The 18,546-nt window shown below is 40.4% G+C and overlaps 1 protein-coding gene across 1 annotated transcript in view; it reads left to right on the top strand.

The window, feature by feature from the left end:
• The window catches only part of EGFLAM (EGF like, fibronectin type III and laminin G domains), a 252,235-nt gene that overhangs the window by 213,362 nt on the left and 20,327 nt on the right, over positions 1–18,546 (top strand). The window contains exons 18-19 of the mRNA XM_027863469.1: positions 2,505–2,685; positions 14,635–14,713. Coding sequence (XP_027719270.1) covers positions 2,505–2,685; positions 14,635–14,713 — 260 coding nt within the window. The remainder of the gene's footprint in view (positions 1–2,504; positions 2,686–14,634; positions 14,714–18,546) is intronic.

Below are 18,546 nucleotides of genomic sequence, written 5' to 3'. Positions count from 1 at the left end.
GAGAGAGAGAGAGAGAGAGAGAGAGAGAGAGAGAGAGAGAGAGAAAGTTGGCAAGTGTCTCCCTTTTCTACATTTGAAAAACTCTGGGGCCTTGGGAGGTATCTGTCCTTCACATTTGTTAATTTAGCTTAGATGTTTGCTGTTCTAGGATGGCTACAACCCTAATCTTTCCAGAGTATAGATCTAATCATGTCATTCCCCCTACTCTATAAACTGCAGAAGGTCCAGGGTCAAATATAAAATCCTCTGTTTGGCATTCAAAGTTCTTCACAACCTGGCTCTTCCCTACCTTTCCAGTTTTTTTCACACTGGCCTCCATGTTGTTTCTTGCACACAGCACTCCATCTCCAGCCTCTGGGTATTTTTATTGGCTATTCCCATGGCTTACATTGTCTCCCTCCTCATCTCTTCCTCCTGGCCTTTCTGTCTCCTTCAAGTCCCACTAAAAATCCCTCTTTTTGTAGGAAACCTTTCTTGATCCTCCTTAATGCTCCTGCCTTCCCTCCGTTGATTATCTCCTATTTATTCTGTATGTAGTTTGTTTGCATGCAGTTGTTTTCATGTTATTTACCACATTAGATGTGAGTACCTTGAGAGCAGGGACTGTCTTTTACCTTACTTTGTATTCTCAGCACTTAGCAAAGTACCTGGCACATTAGAAGTACTTAATAAATGCTTATTGACTGACTAACTCCATGTATGATAGAGTTGATTAACCATCCATCTCATTATTTCTCTGTGATTTTCTTTTTTGAAAAGTAAAAGTAAGAGAGACTCCAAGTTTTCTCTCAACTTGAGTTATCTGCTTCCAAGACCCAGGCAAGCCTTCCAAAGTTCATATTCAGGGCAGGAAGTACCATTGGTGCACTCCTGTAACCTTCACACATATTGCTGAGTTCTCTTGAGAGGTAATCTTACTATCTCAAAGTAATATATATTCTGTCCCATAGATGGAAAAATAGTGTCTACTTATTGGGGGTGGGGGGGGTGAGGAGTATCACAATTAGGAATTCACCTCCCTTCATGTGAAATCAAAAGCATTCTTCAGTAGAAGCCATGATAGGAAAGGGAAAGGAAAATGAAAGTTATGAGTTTTTACGATTTCTGGCCCTGTGAATATGCAAGAAAGCCACACTATGAGAAAAGACCTGGCAGTGGGAAAGCACAATGGGTCGACTCTGTAAAGGTAGATTGGTAAATCATGCTGTAATGGCCTCCTGATTGGCCTTCTTGCCTCCAATCCCTCCCTTCTCCAATTTATCCTTCATTCCGACGCTCAAGTAATCTGACAGCTAATGCTCACTATGCTTAATTATTGTCTCTGCCACCACACATGGAAAACATAGCCATCCCCAAGTGTGACTTGCCTTGGAAGCTGTTGAAATCATTTACATCCTTCACCAACAGCTTATAAGGTGTACACTTCAGAGCTATTCTGTCCATTCCCAAGTAGTTTCTGTTCTCCTTTTGAAACAGGAATGCGAGAATAAGGAAAGTTAGAAAAGAAAGAAGTCATTTGGAATTTTCTCCCAACTTGAGATTACTCTTACCCCTTCTTTTTTCTCCTAGCTGTTTTCTTTGAACTTCAACTGCACTATCCCTCTAGTGGAAAGCCTTCAGTTATCTACTGGAAAAAATATGAACCCTTCCTCTTAACATTTCAAGCCATTCTACAATCTGGCTCCTACCCATCTTTCCAACTTTATCTAATTACTACTCCCTTTTCAGTGTGCTGGAGATACAAAGTAGGCTGTGCACCATTTTTATCCTCTTCCTGGTCTCTTTGCCTTTGCTTAGGCCACCATCATCCCTGAAGGAATTTTACTCCTGCCGGCATCTCTCACCTCCATCCCCACGTAAAATCCTCCATTCCTTCAAAGCCCAGCTTAGACGTCAGGCCTTCCTTAAAGCCTTACCTAATTCCCACTGCTGAAATTGTTCTCTTCCTTTTCCTGGCCCACCCACCTCCCTACTTCCTTAAATTTTTCATAAGACCTTGCCTATACCTCTCCATTGTGCTTATATTTTTCTTGTATCATAGTTTATTTTTTTATTAAAATATTTCTGTCTCATATGACCAACTTCTTAAGTTCCGGGTCTCTGTCATTGTACCTTCATGCAATGACACCTGACACCCTTCTCAGTGCCATGTACATAGTAGATGTGAAATAAATATTTGTTGGATTGCATTGAATTGTAGATTGGAGAGATGATTGGGCTTATTATCAGGAGGGCTATTATTTTATTCCAATGCTCTATTATATGCTATTAAATATATCCTATAACATATCATAATAACCTTATCATTAGTGAGATTTTAAGAATCTATCTTTTGCATTTCCACCAGGTTAGAAGGCAACCTAAGCAGATAGCAGAAATATTTAATTTCTGTGCTTAAAGTTATTCAGAGTCACCAAAATCCTGCTCCAGGTTGTACTAAGTAATGTTTTAGAAGCTCACATAGAGGGCCTCTGAATTCTTCCATTGCTTTTTCTTGTTCCCAGATTGTCCTCAATGACAGAACCATTCATGTGAAGCATGATTTTACTTCTGGTGTGAACGTGGAGAATACTGCCCACCCTTGTGTGCGAGCCCCCTGTGCCAATGGAGGCAGCTGTAGACCCAAGAAGGACGGGTATGAATGTGACTGCCCCTTAGGCTTTGATGGACAACACTGCCAAAAAGGTAAACCCCAATAGCATTCAATTCTCAGCTTCTTGGCTTAGGGGTAGAGGGTATAACAAAGACATTGAACTATTATTAGAATAGGACTATAACCTTTCATACATTTGGAGCTATTGAAAGGAGATATTGTGTATGTGTGCATATGTGTCTGGTGGGAGTGGGGGAGGGCAGGGAGGGTGCAAACTGGTCCATAGACTGAAACTAGCCCATATGCATAACAGAGAAACATATAATATAGCCCATACATATAAGCAGAGGTGCTATTTTATGCATGCTACTAATCAACTCTATTCAATTTCAGAAATATTTTAATATTAAGTATACTATTAACTAATTAAATTTTATATTAATATTTTTGAGTATTTAAAACCAACAAAAATTTCAACACCCTTTTTATCAGGAGTTGCTGAAGATCCAAATGTAAAATTACCTGCGCTAATAAACAGACCAAAAGGAAAAAAAAAAGTACTCATTAGAAGATACTTTTGAGCCATCCAGATTTGGATAACTTGTTTTTGTTTAAAAAAACAACAACTGCAAAAGTATTTCCTTCTCCATTGTCTTTGTTTATCTATGCAAAGTTCTTTGTTCATCTCTCCAGAGTTCTAGGAATGGTTTTAAATATAGATCTTATGGCCTATGGGCTGCTTGTGTGTAAATGGGCCAGTTTCTGTCATTTCTGGGTCACAGGACACAGCCATGAGAATAAGTAAGCATTGGGATGGGAGTTTCTATTTACCCAAGAAGTAAAAGGAATCATATCGGATGAAAATAAGTTTTGCAGCTGACTTTTTAAAAAAAATGCAAGATACTCTATCTCTCTTTCCTATTTCCTTTTTTGATCATAAGGGGTATTCATGGGAATGTGTATGTAGAGAACTGTATAGGTTTACAGATTCTGTTATCCAGTGATACATGGAATGGCACATAGAGAAGTGAATGTTTTGAAAGAGAGAGAATGAGAAAAATCATAGGAGTTTGTAAATTTTGAAAACAGCATAGAAATTTTGTGCATCTAGTGCATTTTGAAAACTACTCAGTAAACTACAAGTGTATCTATCATGCTTAAAGAGCCAGCAAGTGACACATAGCAGGGAAGATCAATTAGCATTTTGACAAATTAGTCTCCCTTTATATTTCAAGCCAGCAACTTGTTCAAATCTTAAGTTGTGCTCACATTAGTCTGCCATTAGTGAATTTTTGCTACATAAAATTGTATTCATTTAGCTCTTACAAGTATGCTTGAATTCCATAAACCTTCCTGGAAGCCAAGCTTAGTCTGTACTTTAATATGCTAACACCAATGATTAAGGTCACCATCGGTGCCACTCTATGGGAAGAGTGCCAGGTGACTTGGGTTGGAATCTCAGCTCTGTCACTTACTACCAGTGTGACCATGAGCAAATCACGTAACTTCCCTGCACCTCAGTTTTCTTATCTGTAAAATAAGGAGGTTGGCTTTGATGACAGTTAAAAGCTCCTCCAGCTCTAAATCTATGATTCTTTAAAATCGTTTACCTTAGTACACATATGCTGTATGAGGAAGTGTCTCTGACTTAAATTAACAATTAGCCTTTGGAAGGGAAAAATAAATAAAAGCACTGTTTATGAACCTGCTCTTTTTTTTCTACTGTTAACATTAACTGTGATACACATATTATACCTGTAGTATATATCTGATATATATGTTTATGTATCACATATAAAGACATAATATATATATATCATATGCGTATTATATGTATATGCATGTGTGTATATATTATATATAGACATATAGCATTTATATTATGAATAGCATATGTATACATATAGCACCATAATTCCATATTAAGAAGGGTATCTATGAGAATTTGTCTATAGGGATTGAGACTCTTGAGAAAGTCAGAGAAACCTTAGAATAGCAGCTGAGATCTGCAGGGTGTCCTTGGCCTCCTGGCCTCTGCTTCAGCAGCTTCCAGCTGCCTGAAACATGGCAGGAGCAGGAAAGAGAATCTGTCTGCTCTGCTGTACAACATGTCTTTGTGCTTCGTAAATGAGAATGCCACAGCTAGCAAAACCATGTTTTATCAGTCTGCTATTACCAGGAGGGCTTGTTTATATCGATGACATTTTGCATCTCATCATTCCTACCCCCTTTAAGCATGGCATGGGAGAATTAGTGGGGGTCAGGGTTCTGGCTGGGACTGTTGACAGCTTTTTTCCAGTCTTTGTACTCCCTACCCTCCAGGTGAACCATTAGAATTTTCACTTTTAAATCAGTATCTGGAGATTGGATTTATGTAGGAAAAAAATATTCCAACAGCAAAATTTATGGCTATAGTAACATTTAATAAGCTATTATCATGTGCCTAAAGTTGGCATTTAATAAAAATACTTTTTAATTGATTGAGAAAGAAACTAAGTTTCATTTAAAAATCACAAAATCCCAGAAAAGGCACAGAAAAGCGACTATCTAGTCCAAAATGTGTGTGAGTTGGAATTCCCTATCCCTACCCCAACACACCCACACACACACACACCTGACAAGTGGTCATCTAGACTCTTCTTGAACATCTACAGTGACAAGTTGCTTGCCACCTCCCAAAGCAGCCCATTCCACTCTGGATAGCTGTGTTTAGGAAATCTTTCCTGTGTAGAACCAAATCTACCTATTTACAAAGTCCACTTATTGCTCTGACTTCTGCATTTTGAGAACAAAGAAAACAGTTGTAATCCCTCTTCCACATCATAACCCTTCAAATTCTTGAGGACAAGCATCATGTTCTTTTCTTTTCTTAAGGCATTTGGGGTTAAGTGACTTGACCAGGGTCACACAGCCAGTAAGTGTCAAGTGTTTGGTCTGAGGACAGATTTGAACTCAGGTCCTCCTGACTTCAGGGCTGGTGCTCTCCCCACTGTGCCACTTAGCTGCCCCATATTCTTTTCTTCTTCAAGCTAAATGTCTCCATTTACTAGTTGACAATGGAAGAGACTTATCTCCAGTAGGTTTCCCTCAAGGTGATGATCTCTTTAGCCATGGCAATTGAGGCAACAAAGAAAAAAAAATTTAATGGCCCTCATTCCTACATGGCCCCCTTTCGCTTGTACCTGAGGGAAAAGTATAGAGGGTGTTAAAAATCACAAAAATGTGTGCTGAGTGAAAAATTCTATGTGAGATCTTTGTTCAGTGACTGACAGATGGACATATTACTGGAGGGACTCACCTGTGTCAATACTGACATCTTCACAATAAACAAAGCTACAAGACAAAAGAAAGTCGTAACTAAATGGAAGAATGAATCATAGAGTTGCCTTGGTGAGACAAATAAAGAAGTTGGTTTCATTGTGGGCCCAAAAGCAATAGGAAATATTATTTCACAGGACAGTTGGTCATATCATCTTACAGTACTCATGATACACATATGCAAAAAGAATGCCATTGAAGAAACCGAGAAATCAGTAAAGAACTTAAGAAGATCCTCCAAACAAAGTCAACACACACTTTATCAGTAACTTCCATGAAAAGCTAGGTTCAGGGGTGAATAATGAAAACTACGTTGGAAAATATAGCTCAGATATAAGGAACAAAAGAAGCCAAGGACTTGTAGACTACTCAGAAGTCTCACACCGATATATCATAAATACTTTTTACCAAAGAGAGTTAAGAGGCTGTGTACATGTTGAATACCAAACAACACGTACACACACACAAAAAATTTGACTATATCTTAACAGATTGGAAAAATCTCATTATTGATATGGGAGCCATTGTAGAATCTACTGTCTCTGTGTGATAGGAGCAAAGATAAAAATAAAACAAAACACCAAATTAGAAGAGAAGATAATGAAAAAAAGAAGACATACAACAGCAACAACTTTAACCTAAGCCATATTAAATAAGCTTTTGATGCAAGAAAGTGGAAAACAGAAAAAGACTTTGCTCATGATTATTACTATTTTTAACAGCTCTAACAGCTTAATTGGTGTACAACAGTCATCACAAGTGGAACAAAAGACCCCACAAACCGCTTTAGACAACAAACACTTTTATCTCCTTACCAAGCTGAGACAGCCACCAGTTTAGAATAAAAACTCATTTTAAAAACAATGGAAGAGGATGGTGGACAATTACGAACCTCATAAAACCTTAAGAAGCAGTGGAGATGAAAGAAAGTTTGCAGAAAACTTATCATGAGATGTTACTAAGCCACATCATTCCCCAAAACATTCATAGATTAAACTTGCAGGAGTACAACAAAGAGATGGCATATGGAAACAAATTTTCAACATTTATTAAATCAATTTCCATCATCTATACAGCAGAAGCACCATATTTGGGGCCCTAACACCTCAATACCAAGGTGCTATGTCAGGTAGTACAAATGGCACTTAATAAAATGAAATCAGCAAGAACAACTGGACAATACTAAATGCAGCCTGAGGAAATCTGTGCTGAAAGTGTCACATCTTGTAAGTGTCACAATGGAGATTATTTAACAAGATGTTTAAGGGAAGTGAAGACACTAAAATAATAGCAAAAGTCATAAACAATATTACTATCCCCCAAAATAGTTGAATGGATATTAAGAACTGTTGACCCATATTCCAGAGTTGTGGTCTGTACGGATGGAAGGCATGCCCACATGGGTGAAATTGTAGATATATCTATTTGAATATTGCTTACTCTAAAAAATTTTATTCTTAGTGGAGATAATAGGAGCAAAAAGAAAAAGATTTTAGTAGTTCTCCCCCCTCCCCATTATCTATTATCATCATTCCATCAATGCCAAGCAATAATCTTGTTGCCTTAAAGATCTTTCTTCCTTCCTTCCTTTTTTCCTTCTTTCTAGTTCTTTCTTCCTTCCTCTTTCCTGTCCTTCCTTCCTCCCTCCCTTCCTCCCTCCTTCCTTTGTTCTTTTCCTCCTCTTCCTCTTCCTCTTCTTCCAAACCCTTCTTCTTCTTCTTCCTCTTCTTCTTTCTTCTTCTCGTCCTCCACCTTCTCATCTTTCTTTCTTTCTCTCTTCCTTTCTTCCCTTTTTCCTTCTTCCCTTCCTTCCTTTCACTGAACATTTCCGTTACCCAGTATGGGTAATCTAAAATCTAAAATCTAAAAGTCAAAGCAAAGCAATGAAAATTTGCTAAGTGCTTACTATGTGCCAGGCATTGCACTAAGTGCTAGAAATATAAATACAAGCAAAAAGACAGCTCCTGCCCTCGAGCAGTTTACATTCTACTGGTTTAGATAAATTTGAGTAGTGGACTTGAAGTCAAGAGAGACTTGGGCTTGAATCCTGGTTTTGACATTTACTAGTTGTGTGACCATGGACAAGTCATTTAATTTCTCTAAGCCTTGTTTTCCTCATTTATAAAATAGTAATAATAATACCTCTAGTACCTATGTCAGTGTAAGAATCCATTGAGATAATGCATGCAAAGCACCTTACAAACTTTAAATATACGTATATGTATTATGCATATGTATGTGTGTGTATATATATGCATTTTACATATATATGTGTGTATATATTTACCAATATTCAGTTATTAGGGAAAGTGAGGATTTATTAGCACACATCCAGATCTTTGAGGCTAAAATTTGGGAGAACAAGGCTCTCCCACAATATATCTCCAAAGTTATTTTCATAGACAAAATCTTTTTTGGGGGGGGAGCAAGGCAATTGGGGTTAAGTGACTTGCCCAGGGTCATACAGCTAGTAAGTGTCAAATGTCTGGTCTGAGAGAGAATTTGAACTCAGGTCCTCCTGAGTCCAGGATCTATGCTCTATCCACTGCGCCACTTAGCTGCCCTATAGACAGAATCTTGAAAGCAACCCTGAAATAGAGTTAGTTTTTCACCACATGTCTACTATGGAAGTGTTTTACATAACTGCACATGTATAGCTTGCCTTTTCAATGAGGGTGGGTGGGGAGGGAGGAAGGGAGAAAATTTGGAACACAAAGTTTTAAAAACACATGTTTAAAAAAAAATGTTTTTACATGCAACTGAGAAATAAGAAGTACAGGAAATGGGGTACAGAAATCTATCCTGCCCTACAGGAAAATAGAAGGGGAGGGAGGGGAGAGATAGCAGGGAAAGCAGACTAGGGGAAGGGGTATTCAGAATGCATGCCATCTTGGGGTGAGGGGAGGGGCGAGATGAGGTGAAAATTTGGAACTCAAAATCTTGTGGGAGTAAATGTTGAAAACTAAAAATAAAAAAAAGAAAAGAAAAAAAATAATAAAAATAAATAAATAAATAAAATTTAAAAAAGAAAAGAAAAGAAAAGAAAAAGAAAGCAACCCTGGCCTTACTCAGCAGGGCCCTCCTTAAATATAAATGTTTTAGAGATTTGAGGGGATTTCCCTCCATTCCAGTCTAGTGACTAAATTGGAATTCAGAACACACTATGTTTCTTTACGGTTTAATTCCTAATAAAAGTTTAAACAACTAATTATAGCAGTTCTTAGCCCAGTGGAATGTGCAAACCATGTTAAGAAGACAACAAAGAGATGCCTTCTTGAACAAAAAGTTAGATTCCTCATGGGAAGAGTTTCTGGCATCTGCCCCATACAGCATCTGGCATCTGGCAAGAGACTGTGTCCTTAAGGACTAGTAATGGGACCTCATCTCCTGACCTCCTGTTGGCTAGAGGAAACCACAGACGGACGATCAGGAAAACCCCAAACTTCTCTGCAGAGGAGGTCGTAGCAGCCCACTGAAGGAGACATGCTAGGAATCTTCTAGGAGACTGCTAGGAGTTGGTTCCCATTACCAAAACCGCTAGGGGGAGCTATGGGATTTTCCAATGTTGACCCCCAAAGATCAGCTATGGGGGCATCTGGGAGCCAAAGAACCAGAACCTCAGCAGGATCGTAGGGACAGAGAGCAAGCATTCCTTGCCACCTGACTTTATCCCTGAAGCTTCCTGACAGCAGTGTAAGAGAAGGTCCTCACAGCCCTACACCTCTGGATGGGAGCTCATGTGGGAAGGTGCATCAAAGGCTCTTTTAGATGGGACTTCAGGCTCCTAGTACGTCTTTAGAGATCGGGACCAGGCCACGTAAAACTATAAATTTTTTCTTTGCCTCACCTCCTATCTGAGCCTTACCCCACTCCACATTTCCTGATTTTCAGAACTTGCCCTTCCCTCTCCCATATATAAATTTACCTATTCTGAGTCCTAGGTGTCAGAAGCATCTGGTTAATATGTCACCCTTACTAGACAGAATACATTTGTATTGTAAAAAGTGTCTTTCTAAGACCAAGGAAGTGAATCTAAAAATGGAGAAGGAGACAGAGATTTGTAGGTAAGCAGGTCAACGAGTGCACAAAAAACGGCTTCCCCTCTGTAGCAATGCTCTCAAATCCTTTGCAACTACCAATGTTATGGCCCGTACCGGACACTCTAGCAAATCCCTCCCTAACATCTAGGTTTTTCATATCACACCAAAAGTCTGTAAGCCGCTTGGAAGAGGGGGCTATTAGCTGAACACAAGGTCACTTGAGAAAGCAATCAGAATAGCCCCATCCCTTTTGGTTCTCCTATGCACCTCAGGGACACTTCTTCCAAGACAGTTTAGAAGTAGTCAGTTTTCCATATGATCGCTAGGTGGGGGTGGTGCTCCGTCGGCTGCTCCTAAGACCGTACATTTAGCTAGCTCCTTCAAGCTGCACTGAAGTGGATCAGAAACGCAGTCATCATAATTGGATCCTTCATTATATTCTCTGTTAAAAGATCTGATCATGCCCTAATCAGTACTGATCCAGCAGAGTGTTGGTATTCCTGACATGGATAATGAATTTCCAGTTGTACTGAGTAGCTTCACATCACATTTCCAGGTGTAACATACATATCTAGAGTTTTGTTTTGTTTTTTTAAGTATAAGAAAAATAGGGCAGCTAAGTGGCACAGTGAATAGAGTGCCAGGCCTGGAGTCAGGGAGACCAGAGTTCAAATATGACCTCAGACACTAGTTGTGTGACCCCTGGGCAAGTCACTTAACCCTGTTTGCCTCAATTTCCTCATCTGTCAAATAAGCTGGAGAAGGAAATGTCAAACCACTCCAGTATCTTTCCCAAACGGGATCATGAGAAGTCAGACATAACTAAAAACAACTAAACAATAAAGAAAAATGGCTCCAATGCAGGTGACCCCCAGATAAAAACTCACTCAGATCAGGGGTGGGGAACCTATAGCCTTAAGACCATATGTGGCCCTCTAGGTCCTTGAGTGTGGCCTTTTGACTGAATCCAAACTTCACAGAACAAATCCCCTTTTTAAAAGGATTTGTTCTGTAAAACTGTAAAATAACTGAGGTGGTTATTTTACTCTTGACTAATAAATTTACTACTGTACCTTTTTAAACAGATATGAAGGACTTTGGGGATGTTTAAGCTAAAGACAGAATACTGCAATGGGGGGGGGGGCAGAATGTACCATGACCACTATTTTTCAATATGAGAATTAACAGATGTGGAAGAAGAATTGAATTGATTCTTTGTGACTTTGGGGTACAGAACTAGGATTAATGGGTGGAAGTTACAGGGAAGTAGTTTTTGTCTCAGTAAAAGGAATATCCCTAATATTTAGAGCTGTCCAAAATTGGAATGGGCTTCCTCACAAAGCTGTGAATTCTCCATCACTGGAAGCGTTTGGGAGTGGGGGTGGAGACAGGGCTGACCATTTGTCCAGGGATGTTATAAAGGAAACGTCTGCATTTAGTGGGAAGTTGATGGCCTCTGTGGTCCTTTCTGACTTTATGAATGCTATGAAGTAGCCAGCTTGCCTAGTGAATTTAAAATGACCCAATTTACAAATTATGCATAACTCTGCAGGAGATAATTCTAAGGTTTCTTCTAACTCTGACATTCCATGATTAATCCATGATTCATCACATCTACTGCATACAAAGCATACTCCTTAGCCACATTATTTGTACTTAGGCCCCCAATTTCTAGTACAGAGCCAGGCATATGGTACTAATAAATACTTGTTGATTGACTTATTGATTTCTACCTTTTATGTCAGAAAGAGTGCACCTATCCTTTGTTCACTACAATATAATCACACCTACTGTCCCTTGAAAATTTATTTGCTACTCAGATAATTTTGACACCTAAGAAGTCAGAAGAAAAAAAAAAGGAGGCAGCTGTCATGGATTGTTTCCTTTTTTCTATTATTTGCTCTCCTTTGTCTTTTGCACTTTCTCCATACAGACCTGAGATACATAAGTTAATTAATCCTTTATAAACTTAGCAAGAGCTCTGCCACAAAGAATATCTTTTACTATTCAGTTCAACAAATATTTATTAAACCTCTACTTTATGCAAGACACAATACTTACAAGGCTAGAGGGGTTTAGTCAGAGTGAAGTTATAATAAGGAGCCTGGGGTCTGCTAGTAGAATGCAAGCTTCTTGAGGGCAGAGACAATAGACTTTTGTTTCTTGATTTGGGCTTTGTAACGCAATGCTTTGTGTGAGGTAAATGCTTAATAAATGTCTGTTGAATTGTACTGAATTGCAAGTAAATCACATCCAGTTAACATCTCCAGTACTGGGATTTGTGAGTTGGTTCCCTCAACCAGATACTGCTTGGGTGGTAGCCAGGTCTAGGATCAGCTGGGAAAAGGAAGCCTCTGACAGTTTCTTTTGGAGCTGACACTCAGCATTGCCTGGTGGTGTCCAACTCAAATAGAAACCGATCCCTGTGGGCCGCATGTTGACTTAGAAAACCACAAATTAGCATTATCTGTGTGGTATTGTATTTTCATTTGTTTTGTTAAACATTTCCCAATTACATTTTAATCTGGTTCTGGCCACACTTGAGAATGTTGGAGCCATAGACAGTGAGTTTGTTACCTCTGACCCACACGGCAGTAATGTCGGGGCTCTTGCCTGGGAACCCGGAGGGATGTGAGATGAGCTACTATCACGTGACATTACAATGACTGTGAGGTTCTGACTCTCCTTATTTTGTTTTATGCTGGCCCCTGCAGAGTGCGGGAATTACTGCCTCAACAGTAAGTATAAGAGGTCCTGCAAGGAGAGGGTTATTTGGGAAAACCAGTCTCCAGAGGCACCCCACCCCTACTGCTCCAAGCACAAGCACACTCTGCTTGAAGTCTGGGGTTGCCAAACCCAAACCCTAACCTGGGGCTGGCTGTCCAGGAGCCATTCATATTAGCCCTTAGACCTGCCTACCTATGCCACCACCAGTGGAGCTGCCCTTCCCACTTCTGAAAGGGCGATGGTGACAGAATCTTCCTTCCTAAAGAGGCCTCGCTCCGAGAGAACTTGCCTCTGAGCAGAACCCATGGAGCCGTCTGCCTTGCCTTTGGGATCAACAGACAGCTGAACTCGGAGCACTAATCCTCAAGCCTGCATTTTTAAGCTTCTCTGTGGAGGGCTGGTGTGTGACAAGTACTTTCAGACCATTTAAAGAAGTCCAAGAGAAGGTCTTTTGGCCCTGGGCTTAGCATCCCTGGCCAACAACAGCAGAGATTTGGCATGGCTGTAAAACTCACCCTGGGGGCAAGCCAGAACTGGGCAGGGGCCCTTTGGTTTATGTTTAGTTCAGTCCATTTTGGAAGACTGGGCCAGAGCTGGAATGTTCTTGCCCTTCTTTTCTCTCATCATCAATTATCTGAAACAAGATGCTTGTGATTCTAAGTACTTTATTTTTTCTTTTCTCCTTGGGCCAGTCTCTCTCTCTCTGTCTTTCTCTATCTCTGACTCTGTCTCTGCCCTCTTTGTCTCTGTCTGTCCTTGTCTCTCTGTCTCTGTCTTTCTCCGTTTTTCTATCTCTGACTCTGTCTCTGCCTCTCTCTGTGTCTGTCTGTCTCTCTCCTCTCCCTCTGTCCCCCTCTCATTTCCCCCCATTTCTTTCCTTTTCCTTTTCCATCCTACTTCCTTCTCCTGTTTTTATATTTTTCTTTCTGTTCAGCCTCTCTTCATTTCTCTCCTCCACCTCCCCTCTTCTCCCTTCTTTTGCCTTTCATTCTTCTGGATGCTGTTCTCTCCCCTTATTTCTCTGCCTCTTCTTTCCTTTCTCTGCTTCTTCTCTTCCTTGACCTCTCCTGTCTTCCCCTTCATTTGCACTGTTTCTGCTCTCCATCCTTTTTTCTACTACTTTTCTCTTTTACCAGCCTCTTCTTTATTGGCCTTTTTGTACTCATTTTTCTTCACTCCCGATTTCTTTTTCTTTTCTTTTTCTGTCTTCCCAATGCCTTTTCTGAGTCACTGGTAGCATAGCCCAGAATCTCCCATCACTGCCTTGGGTGGATTCGGCAGGTCAGTGGGTTGCTTTCTAAAGTCAGGCTTCCACAAAGGACAATAATATATTTTCCCCCCAGCTAATCTTTTGGAGAACCTGTACTGATTCTATTATCATTTCAATAATCACACCACCATTCATTTGAGGACATCCTTGAGTGGATTCTGGGTAGATTATTTTCAAAGAAAGAGTCTTAATAGGCCAATTGGGATTATTTTGTCTTCCTGCCTGGGAGAAGAGCCAGGCATTCCCCAAGATACTCAACATATGGCCTGAGACCTGCTCCTTGACCTCAAAGAATGATTCTGAACAGGCCTGGTTTTGACAGATTACCCATAGAGAGAGCACTTGCCAGAGAGACATGCTCTGCCCAAAGTGTGGTCAGTGACACATGCATGTCAATCTTAATAGGTGGCAATTAGCATAGCACCATTTAGCTAAAGCTAAGATTAACCAACAGAGAGAAAGAACCAATACCAGGCAGCCAGGATAGGAGGAAGCTGGACAAGACCGAAGATGCCAAGAGGGAGGAGCTGTTGAGTTGCTTAATGTCACATTATCCCCAGTTGATTTTTTTTTTTGTATTTTCCTACCTTAAAGTTGACTCTTGGGTCCACTGTATGTGCACATTGACCCAGCGCCATTTCTTGGAATTACACACCCATCTCACCTCAATTCTGTTTTTTTGCCAGCTATCACAGAAGCCATCGAGATCCCACAGTTTATTGGCAGGAGTTACCTCACCTACAACAATCCAGATATCCTCAAAAGGTATTGATTGAGTTTCTAGAGATCTTCGTTTCCTCTCCCAGCTGTCCGCTAAGCCTGGAATGCTCTCTCTCCTTACCTCTACCTTTGGGAATCCTTAACTTCTTTTTAGGAGTCGACTCAAGTGGCAGCTGTAGGATGGCAATGGGGCCTTTCCTAATTTCCCCAGTTGTTAATGACTCCCCCCAATTATTTTGTATTTATTTTGCATCTATTTTGTATCTCATCATCCCTGTACTTGTAATTTCCCACCAGTAGACTATAAACTCCTTGAGGGCAGAGACTTTTTCTGTCTTTGTGCATGGTGCCTGGCACATAGTAGGTACTTATTGAATTATAACTGAATTTGAATTCTCCTATTGGGGAAATTATAAAACTTCTGAGAGATTTATGAGCAGAGATTTCAAGGGCTTTTACCCTTCTCATACTTGTACTATTAGGATTCCAAAATTATCTGATTAAGCCTTATGGAGGAGAGGGAAACCTCTTAACAACCTTAAAACAAACAAACAAAAGAAAAGTGATCTCTGGTCTGTGAGGCTGGGGAAAGTAGAACATAGCCTCTCACTATGGTTAGTATTTAGGCTCTGGACTACAGTAAGCTTAAGGAAAGAATGAAGTCAAGGTCATGGATTAGATAGTTCCCTGGCTGCAGGCTGCAATCCTAACCCAGGCCAATTGTCTTCCTAAATACACACTTTTGACCACAAAGGGAATTGGACATAGAAGCAGGCATGGTTGAGCTCTATGACCTTGATTAGAAAAACAAGCCAAAGTTCACGCCTGTCTGATGATCAGAGCCTGTGAGCAGTAGTGGCCTAGGAGCATATTGTGCAACCTAAGGCTCTAGGTGGTGAAGCTTTAGCTTGGCAGTGAATCCCATGGCCATCCTCACCTAGCACTTAAGGATTCATCCCAGGAGGACCTCAAATCCCAACATACACCACTTCCTACTACGGCTGGAGCAATTCCTGTAGATTTAGGGCAACTTATATATCCCCCTCTCATACACATCCTGTTTGCCTGGGCAAAATTACCACCAAGGTGCCACCCATACACTCTACTTTGCTTTCCTGTGCCCTTTCCCCCACTTCTCCCATCTTGATGGGATCCCCTCACTTTCAGTCTCCCAGGGCACTGTGCCTTCACCATATACTATGCCCAGACCTCCACTCACTGTTAACATACAAATAACAGAATCATGGATTGTTGTAACTGAAAGGGCCTATCTAGTTTCATCCCTTCATTTTATACATGAGAAAACAGCTATCAAAAATGTCAAAATAACTTGCCCAAGGTCACACAATTAGTAAATGATTAAGGCAGTAGCTTTTCCAATACATAAAATGTCACCTCTTCCAGGGTTATTTGCATTTTAACAGACAGGATAAAGGTTAGCTAAAGATATCACATTTTAATGGTAGAATTTAGCGCAATTTCACAAATTGTGCAGTGGATACATTAGGGTCCTGACTTAGCTTGTTGCCCCCAAAATATCACAAAGGCCTTATCTGACCTTAAGGACAGCAGTAGAAGGTCAGTTTGTTTGGCCCCACAGACACCCTTTTAGGGATCAATTCTTGATGCCACTCCTTTAGACATCTGGCCTGGCTTGTGATTATGGCACAATGAAGGACCCATTTGTGGTCTTCTGACCTTGGACCATTCACTCTACTTCAGTTTCCTAATCTGTAAAATGAGGGAGTTTAACTAGCGGTCTTTATAGACTAAAACCAGGGATTCTAATGATTCTGCCTTCCCTGATCAACTGAGAGATCTCCTTAGTGTGCTCACTAATCAATACACTTGAGCCATGCATATCATCCGACTTTGTCTCCTGTTAAGATACATATATCCTGTAGGACAAGGGAAATCTAAGGAGTTCACAAGTCCCATAATTTTTTAAACTCTTGTTAAAATGTCTGTCTGTCCCCTCCTTTCCATGCCTGTTGGCTCTTCGCTAACTCAGGCTCTTACTTCTTCTCATCTGGAGTATTCTAATAGCCTTCTAACTCATCAGTGTCCCTCAGTCTGTCTCTGTCCCCTTTTAAATTCATCCTTCACACTGATGAAGAAATGCACATCTCTGATCATTCCAGTGCTCAAAGAACTTCAGTAACTCCTCAATGCTCAGTCAAGAAACCTGGTTTCAAATCCCACCTCAGATATCACTAGATGTATGGAAATCAGTAAGTCCAGCATTTAACCTATCAGTGCCTCAGTTTCCTTATCTGTAAAGAATACCCATGGGTTGTTTTGAGGAAAGTGCTCAATAAACCTTAAAGGATTATATTAATGCATTGTTGTTGTTGTTACTGGATAAAATAAAAGCTCAGCCCTCCCCAATCTGAGTCTAGCCTTCCTTTCCTATCTTATTTCACAGTATACCCTTTATGTATTCTATATTTCATCCAAATTGGGCTACATACTATTATTGTCCTATCTTGTTCTCCCCTCTCCAGCCTCAATTTCTTTCTGCAAACCATCCTACTTATCTAGAATAGACTCATTCATTAAGAAGCAGAATCAGGGAGACTCATCTTCATGAGTTCAAATCCAGCCTCAGATACTTACTAGTTGTGTGACCCTGGGCAAGTCACTTAACCCTGTGTGCCTCAGTTCCACATCTATAAAATAAGCTGGAGAAGGAAATGACAAACTAATACACACACACACACACACATATACATACACACACACACGCGCGCACACACACACACACACACAGATAATTATACCACACAATTTTACTTAAGTTTTTTCTAGGGCTGCAAAACAAAATGTTCTTCGGGTACAAAGTAAAATCCTCACCAGTGGGGATGGAGATGAGAGAAACTTCATGGAATTGAGCAAAGCATCTTCTGGACATAGAGAGAGCAGCAGTAGCACAAAAGCTGGAGAACACATGTCATGTTCAGGAGACAGAGAGAAGGGCAGTTTGGCAAAGGGAAGAGAATGTGGAGGAGTGTAATAGATAAGGCAGGAAAGGGGAGGTGATACCTGATGGTGAAAAGTTATAAATACCAGGTAAGAGTCTGAACCTTACTTGGTAGGCAACAGGGACACTTTTTTTTGCATGATTAACCACAGTCTTATTAACCATAGATAACCAGGATCTGAGCTAATGTGCCTTCCATCAGTGTAAATAAATAGGGTAGTTTAGATTAAATTAGGGTCAACTAGATGGTAAAGTAGATAGAGTGCTAGGCCTGAAGTCAGTAAGACTCACTTTCCTGAGTTCAAATCTGGCCTCAGACACTTACTAGCTGGGTGACCCTGGGCAAGTCACTTAATCCTATTTGCCTCAGTTTCCTCATCTGTTAAATGAGCTGGAGAAAGAGATGGCAAAACACTCCATATCTTTGCCAAGAAAACCTCAAATGGGGTCATGAAGAGTTGGACATGATTGAAAAAAAAAACATGACAGAACAACAAAAGAAGGCATTGATATAACATGTTTGTGGGGAGGTAGAACAAGGCCACAGTAAACTGTAAGCTCTTTGAGGGATGATTCTGTACCATTTTTTTCTTTGTATTCCCAGGGCTGAACACATAGCAAGTATTTACATTCAATTTAAGAAACATCTATTGAATTGAATTAAGAAACATTTAATGAATTGGGTTACCTGGGGTTGGAGTATATAGTCCCTGGCTCCAATAAGGCAGGAGGGAATAGACATTCATTGACTTCCTGGGGTCAAAGGCTTCTCCCAACCACAGCCCTAGAACTCAAAGCCCTCTTTGCCTGAGCCTAGCTCTTCTTTTCTGGCTTATTCCATTACTTCCTCCTCTTTCCCCACTCTCTATGCCAACACTCCCAAATTCTGGGGACCCAG

This window comes from Vombatus ursinus, unplaced genomic scaffold (assembly GCF_900497805.2).
Source record: "Vombatus ursinus unplaced genomic scaffold, bare-nosed wombat genome assembly UNPS02014772.1, whole genome shotgun sequence".
NCBI lineage: Eukaryota > Metazoa > Chordata > Mammalia > Diprotodontia > Vombatidae > Vombatus > Vombatus ursinus.
Note: the sequence above shows the minus strand (reverse complement) of the source record. Positions and strands in the feature narration are given on the sequence as shown.